Source organism: Parasteatoda tepidariorum, chromosome 11 (genome assembly GCF_982258835.1).
Source record: "Parasteatoda tepidariorum strain Cologne lab strain chromosome 11, Ptep-v5.0, whole genome shotgun sequence".
Lineage (NCBI taxonomy): Eukaryota > Metazoa > Arthropoda > Arachnida > Araneae > Theridiidae > Parasteatoda > Parasteatoda tepidariorum.
This window is the reverse complement of record NC_141765.1, coordinates 78,510,631-78,528,937: the sequence shown is the minus strand read 5'-3', so window position 1 is coordinate 78,528,937 and position 18,307 is coordinate 78,510,631. Positions and strand designations below refer to the sequence as shown.

Genomic DNA, 18,307 nt, shown 5'->3' with positions numbered 1-18,307 from the left:
CGACTTCAAAAACTTCCTCTGCAATGAAAATGATAATCTTGATAGGAATTTTTTAATTAATTTTATAAAAATTTACATTAAAATAAATTTAATAATAATTTACATCAGGAATTTTTTTATAATATTATTTAAGTTTAAAATATTTCAAATCATTTTATTTTAAAACTTTATTACATTTTTTAATTTATACATCCAAGCAGCGTTTAAAGACTATGACAGAATTAAATTGTACGGTGATGTTCTTAGTTTATCTTTCATATTTTTAACTATCTGTGTTTTGGAAAAAAATATAACCTAAAGCCTTTGCGTTAGATTTACCATGATTTGTTTAAATTAATTATTTTATCCGGTGTAGAAAGAATCAAAAATCTTGTTGTTGTTGATATGTACAGAATAATATTGTGTATATTAATCAATCATTAAATAAATAAATAACTTTAATTACATACGAATATATTACAATCTTTCATAAACTGGGTAGTAGGTTAATATTTGCTTTCCCTCTTTACATTATAGTGCTAAAAAAATTTATTATAACTGTGTTAATGTCCTGGAATTTATAAGCCAAAATAATGACAATTTTGCCATTTTACAGCATTTAACATTACTTTAATTTAGCATTTCGGCCTAAGATGTTTACTTTCCGCAGAAAACATCAGGATTTCTTGAAATAACTAAGGTAAATGTAAATAGTTTATATTATTAATGATTTCAAGAGGACAGGAAAAGGACAACATAAAAACCTACTCACCTAGTAAAATTTTTGAAATACATTTTGACTCAGAAAGTTAGTTCTTTATTCCTGCAATTAGACATGTTCTGATAGGATGGTATTCTAATCAATCTCTTAACCTAAGATATTGATTGCTGGAGCTATCTATTTTGCTTATAAATTACTAAAAAAAAGTCGCCAGGAAAATGACAGATTTTCCTGTGACAAACAAATTATTGACAGAAAAAATTACTGTCAACAAAGTTTTTCGAAATAATATTCTCAGCATATATTCTGGAAATGCTTATAGCGGTTAAGATTAAAAAAATTAGATATTGAAAAATGTATGGGAAGTTTTGAAGCTAGTTATTATTGGACCAGGAAAATGACATACCAGGAAAATGACATTTTGATATTCAATTAAATTTTTTAACTATACAAAACAGTCAGTGCTAATGCAAAGTCATTTTAAAATGCTAACAGCAATGCTATTTATTATATTTTCTTTTTAAAAGTTCTTTTAGTAGTATAGTATTAGATCTTGGAACAAGAAACTGTGAATTGTCATGTTTCGTGAGAATCACCCATATATATATATATATATATGGGTATATATATATATATATTATATATATATATATATATATATATATACATATATATATATATATATATATATATATATATATATATATATATATATATATATATATATATATATATATATATATATATATATATATATATATATATATACATATATATATATATATACCCATATATATATATATATATACATATATATATATATATATATATATATATATATATATATATATATATATATATATATATATATATATATATACAGTTTATATGAAAATCTTTTAGCAATAATTGAAGAAATATTTTAATAGGAAATTAATAGCATATTATTTATTTAATTAAACGAATAGGCTAGAAACAATAAATTCAAAACTTGTCAAACTATATCAGAAATCTTATCCAAAACTTGATAAGCTGCACCCAAAAAACAAATGAACGTTCCACAAACAGGCTTTGTTTTTTATTCTTTGAGAATAAAATGTAAGAAAATATAGCGTTTCTATAATATCAAAATTGAAAGTGTCACTTCTTTTATTGTAAACTTTATAAACTTTGCTTCTTAATCGGAAACCTTAATATTAATGTTCTAAACGTCTAAATTAAAAGGATGAAATGATAAAAGTAAAATTAAATAGGATTCTATTATTGTTTAGCCTCCATGTGGTGAAACTTCGGTCACTCTTTATAATTATTCTCCCCAAACTTATGTTTTCAAAAAGTTGTGAAACATCAGCAGTTGTGGCCAGTATTGAAATTTTGAAAGTGGTGTTTTTTCCCTGATTTTTCAGCTTATTTTCCTTATAATCCATCTTTCAACACCTTGTTCTTCAATTAACCCTAAATAATGTAAATATTTATCGATATAGTTTCGTTTTTGTTTTTCTTATCAAAATTTATAACAATTATTGTCGGTCATTATTTGAGCATATCATAATAATAGTATAGTGAAACCTCTCCGTTCCACATTGAAATAGACGCGTTGATGGAGGTTAGTCGTTCATAGAGGTTATTCCTATTTACTTCAAAATTGTTATCGAAGGTACATGATTTTTCGTCAATTTTAGTCAGTGTCATTATCTTGATGCTGAAATGTCACTTCTGTTGGCATCCTGAGAAGACGGATCGATGAACAAAATTTAGCGTCTATAAAAATGATCTCAACTGATGTAATTATGTGAAAACACAAATTTACCTATTATGAATGATAAAGCTATTTTAAGTAAATAAACAATTACTTTTTTGGTTTAAGTTTGCATTTAGTTTTATATCATAAAAATTAATTAGCTTCAAAAGGGGAGAAGAGGTTTGCTTATTTGAGATGCTTGTCTTTTCTAAAGTAACTTTTTTTTCTAATTTAACTTTCAACTCTAAGAGAAAATCACTGATAGCATTTTGACTGCAACATGAGATTGTATCGTCAAAAAGAGTTCTCTAAATAGGAGCTCCACACAAATATTTGAAATACATTTTAATAAATAGTAGATACTAGTTTGCAAGGTGCATCAATAGCTATTTTAATTATGTCTAGTGTTTACGAATTTAAAACCTGTTTTGTGTTGTTTAAGTGTTTCAAAAGGTTATTTTCTATTTAACGAATTTTCCATAAAACGAACTTATTATCGGGATTTAGCGACTTCGTTAAATATAATTTTTTAAATGGTAAAATTGTACCAAATGTTGGAGAATATATCAGACGCTGGGTCTAGGGGAGTTATTAACCATATCTTTTGCCCTCTATCTCTTTTGGCCAAACTTGTTTTGGAATTTCAAAGTCGGTTTTTCATTTCAGGTCACTCAAAAATCTGGCCCAGAACTTTCTATTCTATTATCGGATGAGAAATCCTCCTTGTCAACAATTGATATAAGTTCATTAGAATGGCGTCGAAGTTTGGCAGTCGAAGAAGTCTCCAAAAGAAGCCTTCTATCAAGATCTCTATGCATGACTGGTGATTGGGATGATCAGAAATTAACACCAAAAGAGTCAGACGATGCTGCCTCATCTGTGGAGAAAGGGTAACTCATTTGCTTTATTCTCGCTGATTTACTTGTAAAATCCGATTCAATCAGATCTGAGAGACAACTGTACAAATTAGTTTACCTATTCATTTTTTCAGCATCAAGTGCGACATAAAGTCTCAACATCTAACAATTTTTTTACAGACTTTAAGGTGCTGAGTATGAATATTTCAGTTATTTTAAGGCAACAGGAATAGTTCTTAAGTTATTCGCAGAAATAATAAAATAAAAATATCGCACTCGTCGTGTTGACACACAGTGGCTCAGCAGAAGAGTACGTGAATATTTCTTTGAAACGATGGTTTGTTCAAAACTGGTGGTTGATATAATTTCTTTGTTAAAAAAAGAAATGTAGAATGAAATAAAATTTTACATACGTAAGTAAAACGCTAGTTAAAAAATCAAAGCAAAGGGATCAATTATTCCAGAAAAAATGAATAAGGTGTGAATGCAAGATGCGAAACGGTCGGTTATTCGAGTCTCTTATAATGTCTTGCGGCAACTCGTTCTACAAATATCGTAAAAACACTTCTAAATCGAATAAATTCGGAGGCTGTCCAACTTGCCTTCCCAAGTGATCCCAGATATGCTCATTCGGTGATAAATCTAAGGATCTAGCAGACCAGTTGTAAAGTGGCGAAAACATTCCTTTGACTTGCTATGTGTGGCCTAGCATTACTTGTTGAAAAATGCCTCCTGAAAGCCCTGCTATGAGTGGTAACACATGTAGTTGAAGGATGTCTCGAACGTACCGATAGACTGTTAGGACACCGTGGAACAAAATTAGGGGTGATCGCTATGGTAGCCTATACCATCGTACCAGCTGTAGATGCGGTGTGTTGCTTTACAGTGTAGACAGGAAAGACACTCACTGACTGTTGCTTCCGTTTGAAATGATGTCGCTCTCCACGGGTTAGACTGCAACCGAATAAAACTAGGTCATTTTATGTGATGAATCCATACTTAATTTAGACACTGATTATCATCGTGTACAAGCGTGGAAGTACAGTCCCAGAAAGCATGTAATCTTATTGCAACCTTGCGTTGGAATTTTCTTTTTATTGTCACGAAAAGGTTTGTACTAAAAATTTCTTTTCGATCAAGCAAAAATATTGCAGTTTTAAACCTTTCATCCCAAAAGGATTAAAAATTATTTTTAAAAAGTGTTGTAACTAAGGTAAAATGGTCACTTAGGTCCAAGATGGCGTTTAAGCTCAAGCTGACGTAGCACTAACAATAGGATCAAATTGCATTGTCCTTCAAAATTTCATGACAAGGTGGATTTTAGCTGAGCATACAAGACTTTGCGAAAAGAAACCTCATAATTACCTAGATTTAAGATTATTTTCACCTTGAGACTAGCTTTATTCAAGCATTTTTACACGCTTGAAAACCTTAAGTCAACCTCGATTCAATGTTTTTATGTAAAAGATTGTTTTCCAAGGTTGTGGACTAGGGTAATGTGCGTAGAATAGAGCAGATTGTCACAGATCTCGTTTTAAGGTTAGAAGGTTTACACGTACACAAACACAGCATAAAAAAACCTTTTTAGGTTTACATTAAAAGGCTTTTTCTGAGTGAAAATAAACCTTTATTTTGCCATCTGGGGTAGTGATTGCTTCAATCCTGCTGCTTACGCTGTACAGCATCACACCATTTCGACAGCTGGTGTGATGATATGGAGTGCCATCGCATACGACGCATGATCACCCCTAATATTGATCCGCGGCGCCATGACGGCCCAGCGGTACGTTCTTGACATCTCTCAACACATTTGTTGTCACTAATGGCAGGACCTACAGGAGCCATTTTTCGAAAAGACAATGCTCAGCCACGCATAGTGAAGGTATTACAGGAGCAGGAATGAAAAATTTCGAAGAAAAATTACGAAATCGTAAACTTCAGCTAAAATTTATGCTATTGTAGTAAAAAAAAATTTTTTTTTCTATCAGCAGCACTTGATGTGTATAGCATTCGCTGGGGTATAAAAACACTCCGAAAAGATCCATAAGGAATAACAACAAATTAAAAAAAATTTAAAAGCATTCGAAATACAAAATTTTTTAAACATTCGAAATACAAAAACCATTAAAACAGAGAAACATTAAATAGAATATCAACGATAGAAATGTAAACAGAAAATCAGTCAGTTTGCAGTGCCTGCAACTGTTTCCTAGCATTCTAGTAGCTGTCATGGACGTTGCCCACTGGCGTCGGAACCATGGGAGTCCGACGGGTCTGGACTCCCCCCCCCCCCAATAATTGGGAAGCCAGGGTCTATTATTTTGAGAAAATATTTCTGTTTTGTTTCCATAACTTCTACTTTTTTCTCTTTCTCTCTTTTTTTTTACATAGTGAAACTTATTATGTTATATAATTAAAAGAAAATTAGTAAAAAACAAAATACACGCAAAAAAATGCACTGTATAAAAAAAATAAAACAGGTGCTTAGAATACTACAAGAATTGTCACTGTCACCCTTTCCTTCAATAAGCAATAAAACGCTCATTGCACCATTTCTTTTCTTCACACTGAATACTTCCCTCAACACCACTCATAAAAAATTTCATTTGATTTTATTACACTCAGTAATAAAAACTAATAAAAATATTTTTTCAAGAATGAAATGATTTGTTAAACTTAATTTATTGTATGAGTGTTTTATGCGCACTTCACGTAATTTTATTTATTTTGTTTTTATCAATATAATATGGGATTTTTAAAGTTATTATTTTGTGCTTATTAACATTTTCATAATTTGTTTTCTTAACAAATATTTTTCCTGAATTAAAAGTATTAATTTTTTATAGTTTTAATACTGAAACTATAAATACTGCTCATAGCGGAAGGAAATAAGAGTTGTATGTGTTGTCGTTATTATTTCTTTGTGTACATTTATATGAAGTTTTTATGGTTACCAAAATGGACTTTGCGATCCAAGAAAACCGGAATTTCTCATCTTATTGTGTGTTTCTTTTCTTGTAAATAATAAAAAGGAAAATATATTAAATAAAATATGCATAAAAATTATTCCCACCACAATTATTATAACTTATCATGTCTTCAAAATCTGTTCTGTGTCTATCAACTGAATAAATCCTTTTTAAACACAACATTTTCGATTTTTAAAATCATAGAAGTGGAACAAAAACGCTAAACTTCAAAACTGCTCTAATATTCCTAAATTTTCCACTTTTTTTTTTTTTGCAATTTCGAGTTGTATAAATATATTTATTCAAACCATAATAATCTCTACTGTAACCAATGTTTAAGATTGTTTTTCTGGTATTATTTTAAATATTGTATCTTTCATTTCAGAAACCCAGATCAATTCAAATTCATAGTAAAAAAAAAAAACATATATATTGTTTTTGCTTTGTTTAGCAAAACGTTTTATGACTTTTTCTTATATTTCTTTAAAAATTCGACTATAATTTAAAATATGTTCCAAAAAATTGATCTCATTCGTGATTGTTTTATCACATAGGATTACATGACATAATATTATGCATTTATAAATTTCATGTCATTTTCATCAAAAATTTTAACAGACAAAATCTTCTTTTCAAAATAAAACTATATTTTTAAGACACTGAACCTATTGGATTTAAGCAACTTTACTATAATTTCTTTAAAAAAACAAATTCCGCCTATTTTCAATTGAGACTTTTTACAAAAAATGCGTAGTGGAGGTGTTTAGAACAGTAATAATTTTCTTAAATACTATGAAGGGTTTAAATTAATCCTAATGTACTAATTTAATCCTTAATGTATTAAAAAATTTTTTACAACCATATATAATTTCATTTGAGTAAATATTTCATTACTTTAAATTGTCGTTTAACGGGTCAATTGAATAGGTTGTTAAATTCATATTAGTTACTAATGAGATGTTTTTTTTTTTCTGTACCTTTCTTCAAGTGTTTATTTTTCATTCGCCGTGAAAACAGCGGGGAGGGATTACCTAATAATTAATTAATATAAATTTGTATAGTTTTAGTCGTTCCTATGACAAATTCCTTTGATAATCATAGAATAAATTTTCAGTATTTCATATATTACATAATAATCAAACATAAAATACAAAAATATGAAAGGTTCAAAAGTTAAAAAATAAAATTGATGAGATTTTTTTAAATAATGGCATTTTATAAAAAAATGTATTGGAAAAAGAAGAAATAATCATTTAGCCAAAAAGAAAAAAAAAACGGAGTAAAAACAGAAGTTATAAATAAATAAAATATTTATTTGTCAAAATGTTTTTATCATACCCTATTCTGCCTATATAGCAAAAATTTGACTAACTGAACTTTGTTTTCTTTTTTTCCTTTTTAGTATGCTACTATAATTGAAATAGATAGTATTTTTATGAACAAAAATATTTAACCATGTTAGACTAACAAGCTTAGCTCTCAAGGCAGTTTTTAGGGACAAATATATTTCTTCAACTGAATTAGTTTACAAACTTACGACTCACCACTACTCAATTTCTAATTGATATTAACGTAATAATTATATTTACAGCTTATTCTGTTGATTCCCATTTAGAATCACACCTTAACATTGCACAGTTACATCTGCATCATCCGTAAAAGCACTCCAGTTTTAACTTTTTATTTATTTACTAGCTGAATATCAATTCAGCGCACGGGGTAGAAAATAGGAAAGTAAATAATCATTAAATCGATATTTATCAGCATGCACCAAAGCAATTAATAAAGTTAAAATAATTAATAAAATTTATTTATCATTATTTGTTGCTCTTTCCAAGAACTTTCCGTTAGATTAATGTGTTAACCTAATGTTTGAACAAATTTCAATTTTTGTATAATTTTAATTTTTGTACAGTTATAATTTGAATAAAAACGTAAAGGCCAGTGAAAAAAATTTGAAAAATAAAAATAAAAGGGATTTAAATATTATTTTATAATTAATTTTAAAATTGTTAAGAGGTAACGCAACAAACAGGATTTCCAATGTTATAATTATCTGAAGAAAGTGGAACGGCACAAAACTAGTGTTTCCATTGAAGTCAACATAAAAAAATATAAAAAAATTGAGAAGCTTGTGTAAGAGTCTTTTTTCCGAATTACTTCTAATATTCTAGTTTTCATAGAAGAAACTAGTTTTTGACAAAGTTTAGGTATCTGTTTTATACTATTGTAATCTCGTCTTTTATCACACGTGGACATAATTTCTTCTTTCAGTATTCTTTTTTATCATTATTGTCTTTCAATTTTAAGAACTTATTGACTAGAGTCTTTGATCTTGAACTACCTATCTTAATCATCTCAATAGCACGAATATTTATAGAAGAAAAAGCTTCTGTCTGTTCTTTTCATGATCAGTTAATCTCTTTACCTTTGGCACCAAAACTTCAAATAATAATAATAATAATAATAATAATAATAATGAACAATGCAAAAAAAAAAAAACAAAGCATGGCAAATTTGCAAATAGAAGTGTTTTTGCAATCTTCGTAGTTGTCATAGTATTTTTTTATTATATTTATTTCTAAAAATTACTGGTAGCCTTTAAGTTTTTACTCAGGCTAAAATACTAATTTTGATCTGAACAATTTTTTCTACGTAATTTTATATAATTACAAATCTTGTTCGTTGCGTTATTTCTTAATAATATACTTTAAGAATTAAATAAAAGGGATTTAAATTGTATTTTCAATTTTCATAAATGCTTTTACTAGTCTGAAAGTTTTTACTCAGACGGTACTTTATGTAGTATTTCATTAGAGATTGTTTGATTTGTAATTTTCTAAGCATTTAATAGTATTTTTTCACAGAATTGTATACAGGATTTTCCGTAAAGACAACTCCGATATATTTCTAGAATTCTAGTCACAAATGAAATAAAAAAAGGATCACAAATAAATACTTTAGGGGAGAAAAAGAAAATCAAAATATGACCAAAAATGTATGTTTAGTTGCCGAAAAAACATAGAGGAATTGAGAGACACTTATTTGAGACACTTCAAACTTAATTCGGCAATCAAACTGGTTTTAATTCCGTTATCTTAATAGTGATTCTTACGATTTGAACACTCAGCATCATAGAATCAAGATGTTTCAGTTTTCATAATTATATATTGAATATTAGTAAAATATACTGATTTGATTGTGAAATATAATTTTCTTCTGTTTGATGTCATATTTTTGTCATACATTAAGAAAAAGTTACTTTTATCTATCTATGTGTGTGTGTATTTCGGTTCCTATGTATATATATTGGTATACATATATAAATAATAAGGGCAAGGGTAATATTTTTCTCAAGAAACTTACAAGATAACAGTTGTAAGTATGGTCCCCCCCAATAAATTTCATCTGACGACGCCAATGATGTTGCCAGGGCCGGGATAGCCTGGTCGGTAGGGCGCTGGGCCCATATCCAAGAGGTCGTGGGTTCGATCCTCGCCGGCCGAAGACTCCCCGTGTAGTAAATGGTGACTGATGCACGTTAAATCTGTCGAGTCTCAAAGTCCTCCATGTTCCCACAACAAATCAATACCTCTGGGGGTACTGATCCAGGAGTTTCCTTGTCTTCTGGATTGGTTCAAAATTACAAGGCTACGGAGTTGAACGTAAGTAGTCGTAAACCCATGAAATCGGGTCGGCTGTTCAACGACGGTTATAAAATAAAATAAAATGATGTTGCCAGTAACTGCGAGGCAGACCCCCAGATGCTCAGCATTCATTGGCCTCCCCGCTCAAGGGTTAAGCCTATCCAACCAAAAGACAGCAACGGCATTGCGTCTCTGGTAATCAAGGATCTTATTCAGACTCTCCTTCCAGACCTTGTCACCAGTTTGCTTATTTAAAATATTTTTATGACTCTTAATTATCATGTTTTTAATTATTCTATTTATGGAAGATTGTTGTTGTTGTTAATTTACGTCGCACTAGAGCTGCACAATGGGCTATTGGCGACGGTCTGGGAAACATCCCGGAGGATGATCCGAAGGCATGCCATCACAATTGTGATCCTCTGCAGAGGGGATGGCACCCCCGCTTCGGTAGCCCGACGACCTGCGCGCGAAGTCGAGCACTTTACGGTAGCACAGTTTAACGAGGACCAATACCGCACACCCTCGGTTCCTACGCAGACTGATCCAAGTGGTCACCCACCCGCACACTGACCGTAGCCAGTGATGCTTGACTTCGGTGATCTGCTGGGAACCGCGTCTTAACGATCAGTCCACTGCGTGACTTATTTATGGAAGAGAAATAATAGTTATAAGGAATTTCTTTCTGGGAGATCTGTTAAATACCAGTTCCTTTTTGGCAAAAAGATGTGCCATTTCGTTTCAATACATATTGCAGCGAATAAAAACAAATAATTGTTCCTTTTACATAGTATTATGGTGAAATAAAATTGAATCCAGCATGTTTTTCCATCTTTTTAAAATGAAAAATGAATGCGTCAGGTAAATTTCAAATCACGCGCATTTATGTGATCACCTATCGTCAGACTCGATTTTGCACCGATTTTATCGAAAATCCATGTGGTTTTACAGCAATAGTATATTTATTCTATGATGCAGGTGAATTTCAAATCGCGTATTTGAATAATAGATCTTTGACGTTCGATTGGTGCCGAACGTCATTCAGAATTCGTATGCTTATTTTTTTTCGACACCTATACCCATAGATTTCTGAGTAATATCCCGATACATGAAACTATAACGACTCATGAATCTTGAATCGCGCATATAAGTAACATCGATTTTCTACATAGTTAGTTCAATTTTGCGCCGATTTTACCATAAATCAGAGGTGGAAATTCGGCAGTTATTTCTATAGATTTCCTCCATTCCTACATTTTTAACACGATACATAACAAAATGCGAAATCATAAATTTTAGGAATACGCGATAGTGAGAAGATAAGGAAAAATAGGATTTTATCTCCCATGATTGTTGAAAACACAGGCGAGAATGAGCAAAAAATATAGTTGAAGCTAAATTCTCTGACCGTTTTTTTTAATATAAATATTGAAATATAAAGAATGTCAGGTTAGATCGTATATAAAATCGACCGCATCGAATGACCGCACATTTCACGAGCCATATATATATATATATATATATATATATATATATATATATATATATATATATATATATATATATATATATATATATATATATATATATATATATATATATATATATATATATATATATATATATATATATATATATATATTATAACGTCGTTGCCGAGTGGAAGGATTAAAACAGGTCTTAGGCCGGGAAGGAGGGTACAAAATTTATTTATTAATTATAAGACAGGGCAGTCATGAGAGTGTGTAAAAGTCAACACGAAAAGTTGCGCTCCTCGGTTATATGTTAGGGAAAATCTTGCAAAGTGAAATCTGTAAAATGTTTCAATTTAGGGAAAGAGGGAAATCTTAGTAGTTGCTATTATTGGTTTATGAAATAGATCGAGCGCTTCCCACAGAGAGCAAAGGGAAAAATGTCCTGCTTTTAATTAAATGCATTCTTGAGCCAAAAATAGATTTAAGAACAAGATGTGGCTTTTAAAAGTGTGAGAAAGTATTTCGACTAGAATAGTTAATTAGGATAACATGAAATCTATTTTTGGCTCAAGTATGCATAATTAAAAGTAGAGTCATTTTCCCTTTTCTCTTTGTGGAAATCGCGCGACCTATTTCATAAACCAATAGTAATTTCTAAGATATCTCTCTTTTCCCTAAACAGAGACATTTTCGGATTTTTTGCAAGGTTTTCCCTACCAGAAAGACTGATCGTCGATGAAGTAAACTTGACTTTTCGCTCGTCATCCATTTGAAAATGATCAAATAAAATTATTTTGCTTTCATTAAAATCCTGTGTCTGTTTTCCTGCTCGATCCGACTGCTACATTATATATATATATATATATATATATATATATATATATATATATATATATATATATATATATATATATATATATATATATATATATATATATATATAATTTAAAATATGATTTCAAAAATTTCTTAAACATCAATAAGTTAAGCAGCTTTTAGCAACAGCTCATGAGCCTGAAACTAATGGCAAAGTAGAGAGACTAGGATAAACAATGATCACGTGTTTAAAGTGAAAAATTAATGAAAATTCTTCCAAAATACCGCTGACTAAAGTATTAAAACAAGTAGCCAGCTCAATCTATAACGAAATTTCCCCCAGGATATTTATTAAATGGAAAAGCGTTTAAAAAGGGATAATGAAGAACCTAGAAAAATAGCAGTTGAAAAAACAAAACTATGTAAGGAAAAAAATAAGGTTTACTACGATTCTAATTCTAGGTTAGTAAATATAGACTTGTAACCGAGTGATAAAATCATGCAGAAACGATCGGACTAATAATTTACAAATTAAAAGGAATTTATTTATAAAAAGTGCAAGTTCGTACTATATAAGTATCTGATATTTTATTTAAACAAGTGAAACATTATTTCCTATGTATTCTTTTACAGTAAATGAAATGAGAGTACTGGATGCAGAATGAATACAGGAGTAAATAGAACAAATATTTCAAAGGTTTTTATGTATAAATAGTAGTACTTCGTTTGGCACTTACTTATGTATATAATTTGCATTGTTATCCAGGAACTATCTGAACACTTAATGTAAATTTTCCACGCTTAACTGTATGAGACCAATCCTGAAACGATTGGACTAACTAATAGTTATAAGTTATAAGCGTTTTATGTACAAAAAGTGCAATTTTATACTTGCACTTATTTACATATCGTACATTGCTATACACAAAAGTGAAGTATTGTTTTCTATGCATTTTTTCTCGTTTAATCGAATGAGACCAAAAACGAATTAAAAGGGCGAATACTTCAAAGGTTTTAATGATTTTTTTCATACATTTAAAATATATTATTTTTTAATTCTATGTATTATGAAGAATCTTGTAACATTTAAAGCTATTTATTTTATCTTATTCATTTGTGTAAAAAAATTTCATTGGAAAATGTACCTCATATGTTCATTCAAAGTGTGTAAAAAAGCATGACAAATTATTCACACTCATTCGATTCAGCGTAAAATAATACAACTTATTTAGAATCCCTCGTCTCCTACCATTCAATGCTTCAAATGAAAAACTTTTACTTTAGAAATTTCATTCAATTCAGTTTTAACATATATATCAAAAGGTTAAGTATTTAAGTTTATAACATATATTAAAATAGATGCTTTATAACAAAAATTTTATTTTTCAACACTGTTTTTCAAGGGATTTTATCTTGTTTTTTCCCCCCTTTTTGTCTATTCTTAATGTGATTTTCCTATTAGAAATTTAAAAAAAAAAAAAAATAATAATAATGAATTTCGCCTGATTAAAATTTTTCTTACAATCATTACTTTTCAAATCAAAACATTTAAGCTATTTCCTATGTTGAAGTTCAAATATAAAACCTTAAAATCCTGGGCTGCATCTATATAAGAGAAAACTCTACTTATAAATTTTATCGCAATATAAAATTTCTTTGCAACCCAATTTAAATGAAAATAATACTGATTTTAAAATAACTTGTTTCATTTTATTTATTTATTAACTTACTTTTACTTTTTTTTATATATAACTCACATGTTTTAATTTCATATGCATTGGGTAAAAGTCAAGGCCGGATTTACGTATAAGCTAAATAAGCTGTAGCTTGGGGCCCCGAGATGACAAGGGCCCCCTGATCCTACTTTCCCCCCTCTTTTTTTAAAGTTTTATTCAGAGCTGAGGCCCTCAGAAGCCCAAAATGCATTTTTTTTCTTTTTTCATTGTCGGACATAATAAATGGCTGAATAAAACAAAAAACTTCGTTGTCATTAGTAGGGAACATATCATCTTTCAAGCAATTTGAGTATTAATAAATTATTTATAAATAAAAAAAATTTTTAGTTTAAAAGGTAAAAAAGTTTTTTTTTGCCCCATCATTCTGTCATCAGACTATTTAATATCTGTTTCTAAGGATCAGAATTCCCTTTTATTTCACTTTAAAATTGTACAAATGATATATTTAATGCTTTCATGTGATATGCAGCAGTTTTAAATAGCACTTTAAAATATCTAAAAAAGGACAGAAATTGTCAGTTCAAAAAAAAAAAAAAAAAAAAAAAAAAAAAATTTAACTAATACTTTTGAATAAGAATTTAAATAACTACATACGTTTGTTTTGCTATATCATTCTATATAGCATTATTTAGAGTAGACAGTTGCGTGTGGGTGTGATGATGACGTTATAAAAGAGGCATACAAAAAAAGCAAATTTCATTTCGTTTAAAATCCTCAATATTATATTTCTAAACTCCTCGAAAATGTAGCAAAAGAGGTATACAAATTAACTGTCGCAAACAAATTTATATTAAGTAAGAACGAAACAAAAATGATATCGAAATATGCTGAATCACTAATGAGACCGAGATGAAAGACATCGAAACCTATTTGATTGAATAGTATAACTAGAAGGTGTTTCTAAAATTCTGATATCTATCAGGCTTTAATTTTTTTTTCTGTCACAAACTTTATCAGTAATTAAAAATAATAAATTCGTTAGATTTCAATATTGGTTCTGTTTTTTCGTTGATTAAATGTTAAACATTAACAGATATTTGTCTTTTAAAACATTTCATTCTCTAATAAGATAATTATTCTGTAATTGTAATTATCTAACACTAATTGATATAAAGCTTCAGTGTGTTCCATTAATATGTTGAATGCTCGTTTTGGCTGGATGCCCGGGACAGTTGCTCTTTCACATCCTAGCCACTATACACGATCAAGAGCAGAGCTGATACTTTAAACCCGTATGACATTTATTCTCTCAGATATTTAATAGACCCTTTAATAAATCCATAAAAATGTAAGCCAAAAATTTACTTAAATAATGACATTTTTTTTTCTTGCACTAAAATTTAACAAATGTACTTAAAATAATTAAGAAAAAAGCAAAAATAGTGAAGAAATATTTTCAATATAAACATCAATTAAATAATATCAGCTTACGAAATGTTCTTTTTATTTTTACAAACAGTATTAATATAACAGCCCTCACCTGCTCCAGGGGCTGTTGGATTGGGTTCAAAATGACAAGGCTACGGAGTTGAATATTAGTAGTCGTTAACTCGAATTTGGGTCGGCTGTGCAAAGACTGTTATAAAATAAACTAATAAATTTGGTCGGGATAGCCTGGTTGATAGGGCGTTAGACTCGTGTTCGTGAGAATGGGATTTTGAATCCAGCCGGCAGAAGAATATCCATGTATAAAATGGTGACTGGTGCATGTTAAATCTGTCGGGGTCACAAAGTCCTCCAAGTTCTCATAACAAATTAAATACCTCTGGGTACTAATCTGGCAGTTCCCTTGTCTTCTGGATTGGATTCAAAATTACAAGGCTACGTAGTTGAATATTAGTATCCGTAAACTCGAAATCGGTCGGCTGTGCAAGGACTGTTATAAAATAAACTAATAAATTTGGCCGCGATAGCCTGGTTGATAGGGCGTAAACCCAAAATTGAGTCGGCTGTTCAATGGCGGTTATAAAAAAAAATAAAACTAATAATCAAATTGTATTTTCTTGTTTTCTTTCTAACTCTTTACATATTTTTTACGCACATTCAAAATTTCATGTTTCTAAGTCTTATAGATTTTGTAACGTAAAAAAAAAAAACAATTGAGAAAAAAATTCGTGAAAAAATCATTAAAAATTGCGAATAAAATATATTCAAAATGAATCTTAAAAAAAAAAAAAAAAAAAAAAACTCCGTTAAATATATAGTGGCCCAGCACGCCAAATTTTTACTCTGTGCTTAAAATGTGTTTCTTTTGTAACTTTTTCCCCTCGTTCAAAAGATATATGTGCAATAAAAGAAAGGTTCTACATAATAGTCTCATCACAATTAATATATTTAACAATAAAGTAATATTATCAAATTTTTTAATAATATAATGTTAGTACACAACAATAAAAAAATAGCGACAGTTTACTTTAGGTGTATAGAAATGGAATTATACTTATAAGGGCCCCATCATTTTCAGTAGCTTAAATCCGGCCCTGGTAAGAGTATTTAAATCAGTGGAACGTGTTTTTTGAATTGATTAAAAACTCCATTTAAAATAAATCATTTTCACAACAAAGCGTTAAAATTCAAATGTAGAACATAACCTACAAATAAAATAATAATAAAAGGAAAATACAATAATGTATAAAAAAAAAAAAGGAATATCTCGCTAACATGCTAAAAGTTCTGAAGACAACCTTAGTAAAAAGGAACCAGCTTACCTTGTAAATAATGATAGAGATGGATCCTTTGGTTACGTCATGTGGTAAAATTACTTTCTTAAAAGTGAATTTTTAAATTTTTTTACCTAATAAACACAGTAAAATAAGCAGAATTTTTTTTTTTTCAATGAGTAGTAAGTAAGTATACAGATAATGAGATAAAAATATTAAAAATTGCCATTTACAATGGAGGTGTTCCCCCAACTCCTCTCTTACTGTCTTATCTAAGAAAATTATAAGTGAAAAGAATTTACTATGTTTCAATTCATGGCTTAATTTACGTAAGCGATTTATTGGAATCGATTATTATCTCCGTGACTGGGAAATAATAAAAAGGAAATGCGTATTCTAAGTTTATTATTAAATTTTTAACCTTTTAAAAATGGTTTAAAATATTATTCTTAGCTGTAAATCAACTTCGAAGAAAAATTATCCTATTATTTATTAAACAGATATATAGTAGTAAAAAACTTATTCACAAGATATTTTGGTCATAACGTTTCATTTATTACATGCATCAATCTGATTCTATTCAGACAATAAAGTTGGAATTGAGTGTGTCCCTTGTTCGGAAAGGGGTGCCAAAATCTTCGGTTATCGAGCAATAAGAAATTCCAGTCCTATTTTTTAAAACACTATATCAGAAAATCACCTCCCGCGGTGAAGCAAAATAATAATTCATATTATTAAATAATCTACAAATCTTTTTTGAACAATATATTAATTAGCTTATAAAATATTTCTTCCGATATCAAAAGTTCATATTTAACTGATTTTAATAAATATCAGAGACGAGAGAATTCCCTTGCGGTCATCACTGATTCCATTAGTTTGGGCAGTCGTGTTTTGTTTTTATTGGTTTCTTCACCTACCTTCGAAAGTAGAATAATCCCTCGCTTCCTATTGGCTAGAAGTTTGTTGCTCACAGTTCTGCTTTAAGTATTTCGTGAAAAAAATATCGTTATATTTTATGTAGGAATTTATAGACGATCAATGTTTTCGATCTTTTTTTAATTGCGTGGAATGTGGTGTAACGTAACACATGTAAGTTACATATTGCTGTCAAAATGTATCGTATTTTATTTATATAAAATAAGAATATATTTCTATATTTGTGACTGTCATGCATTTGTATCGAATCGTTGTGAAGATTTTTTTTAATTATTTTTTTAAATACCTTGTATAGCGATCTTTTCTGTTGCTTATTTTTAGTTGAAATGAAACAAGTGATAATATATAGTTGTTTCCTTATTTATTTATTATTTTTTTTTATCGATTCATTTTTCCTCAGCTTATTGATAGTAAAATGTATGATCATTTCTATCGAAAACATCAAGTTTTAGAAAATGTGGGCGACGACTTATGCTATTCCTTGAAATATTAAGCTCGCCCCTATTTATCGAAAGAATCCACTTGTTGTTTAACATGGCACTTAAACTTGTCGAGTGATTCACGATCTTGCATTACTTAAGATTGCATGCATACCATCATAATTACGTGTTTAAATGCTCGATTTACTTTGTGTTTTGAATGAGTATGTTATATTTTCAAATTATGTTGCTTCTAATATTCTTTTGTTTGTTTAATGTTTTATTTTTAAAGAAGAAAGTTGTGTGACTATTAAGTATACAGGATTTACAAGGTTATAAACAATAACA

General features: G+C 29.3%; 1 protein-coding gene across 5 annotated transcripts in view; it reads left to right on the top strand.

Annotated features, from left to right (window-relative positions):
* LOC107451508 (uncharacterized) overlaps positions 1-18,307 on the top strand; it is a 164,960-nt gene that overhangs the window by 36,465 nt on the left and 110,188 nt on the right. For 2 of the 5 annotated variants that reach the window (XM_087154711.1, XM_016067629.4), the window contains exon 3: positions 3,108-3,331. In XM_087154711.1, the coding sequence (XP_087010837.1) occupies positions 3,307-3,331 (25 nt within the window). In that variant the 5' untranslated portion in view covers positions 3,108-3,306. Of the gene's footprint in view, positions 1-3,107; positions 3,332-17,551; positions 17,694-17,743; positions 18,184-18,307 lie in introns of those variants that run through there. The other 3 variants (XM_016067632.5, XM_016067633.5, XM_016067630.5) reach the window with 3 other exon arrangements.